Below are 973 nucleotides of genomic sequence, written 5' to 3' on the forward strand. Positions count from 1 at the left end.
TATTTTTCATGTTTTTATGATGGAGTACCTCAAGCTGCATTATTAGGCCTATATGTTAATTTAGTTGCATTTCCCTTGGCACTCTCACAGGGTCATCCGCGTACAGAAACACCTCTCCCCAGCTCTGTCTCTTTATACTCAGATAGAGTCCCAAACACCACTAACCAAATGTTCGGCAGCGGCCTGTACACTGAGCTGGGCAAGGAGCTGATTCGCCTGGACAGTCTGCTAACCCTGACAGCGAACCACCGCAAGGCCAAAAGGAATCCAGAGATGCAACCCTGCTGAGGTTTACCAGGCACAGGATGTGTTCAAAACAATCTCTTGTATTAGCTGAGATTTGTTGCCTTCTATAAAGACCTTCCCTTGGGTTGTTCTGTTTGTCTTTCCTTTATCTATATACTTAGACAAACTTAAGAGTGTTCAGTGGGTGACAATTGGTTTTTTGGATGTATTTTTTTTTCTGTGGACAGCCTAAATACCAGCTGCCAATCTGTGTATGTATGTGTGTGTTTGCTGTTTGTTTTGACAGTGTGTTGAGAGCATTTGCTTTTATATTAGATTTTGTGCTGACATTAATATGCATCTCTCAGAGTACTTTAATATGCTGGTGAAGGCAGTAAAGATGACCCTGTTTTTAGAATATATTTGCATATTCATTTTTTTAGATGAACGCAGTTACTCCTCAGTGTATAAATGCAAATTAGTTACAGAACTGAATTAAAATTCCTAGATCAGAGAGATTTATTTTTCTGTACTTGAAAGGGTTAGATTTGTTTGCATCTCAAGAAAAAAATAGGAATTAGATGTGTCAGGTAATTCTTCACAGTTTACAAAAAGTCATAGCCAATTGAGACATTTTATCTATGGAACATTAGGAGGATTAGAACTGGAATATTTTGCCAAGACCTTCTACATTTATACTGTTTAAAAAAACCTATCTTGCCAAATTATATTCCAATAAAGTTTTTTT

At 37.4% G+C, this 973-nt stretch overlaps 1 protein-coding gene across 1 annotated transcript in view; it reads left to right on the forward strand.

Moving 5' to 3' along the window:
• Positions 1–681, forward strand: part of LOC107580201 (uncharacterized protein C2orf50-like) — a 2,311-nt gene extending 1,630 nt beyond the window's left edge. The window contains exon 3 of the mRNA XM_016265932.1: positions 91–681. Coding sequence (XP_016121418.1) covers positions 91–288 — 198 coding nt within the window. The 3' untranslated portion in view covers positions 289–681. The remainder of the gene's footprint in view (positions 1–90) is intronic.
• Positions 682–973: the final 292 nt, after the last annotated feature.

This window comes from Sinocyclocheilus grahami, unplaced genomic scaffold (assembly GCF_001515645.1).
Source record: "Sinocyclocheilus grahami isolate Dianchi unplaced genomic scaffold, SAMN03320097.WGS_v1.1 scaffold26726.1, whole genome shotgun sequence".
Taxonomy (NCBI): Eukaryota; Metazoa; Chordata; class Actinopteri; order Cypriniformes; family Cyprinidae; genus Sinocyclocheilus; species Sinocyclocheilus grahami.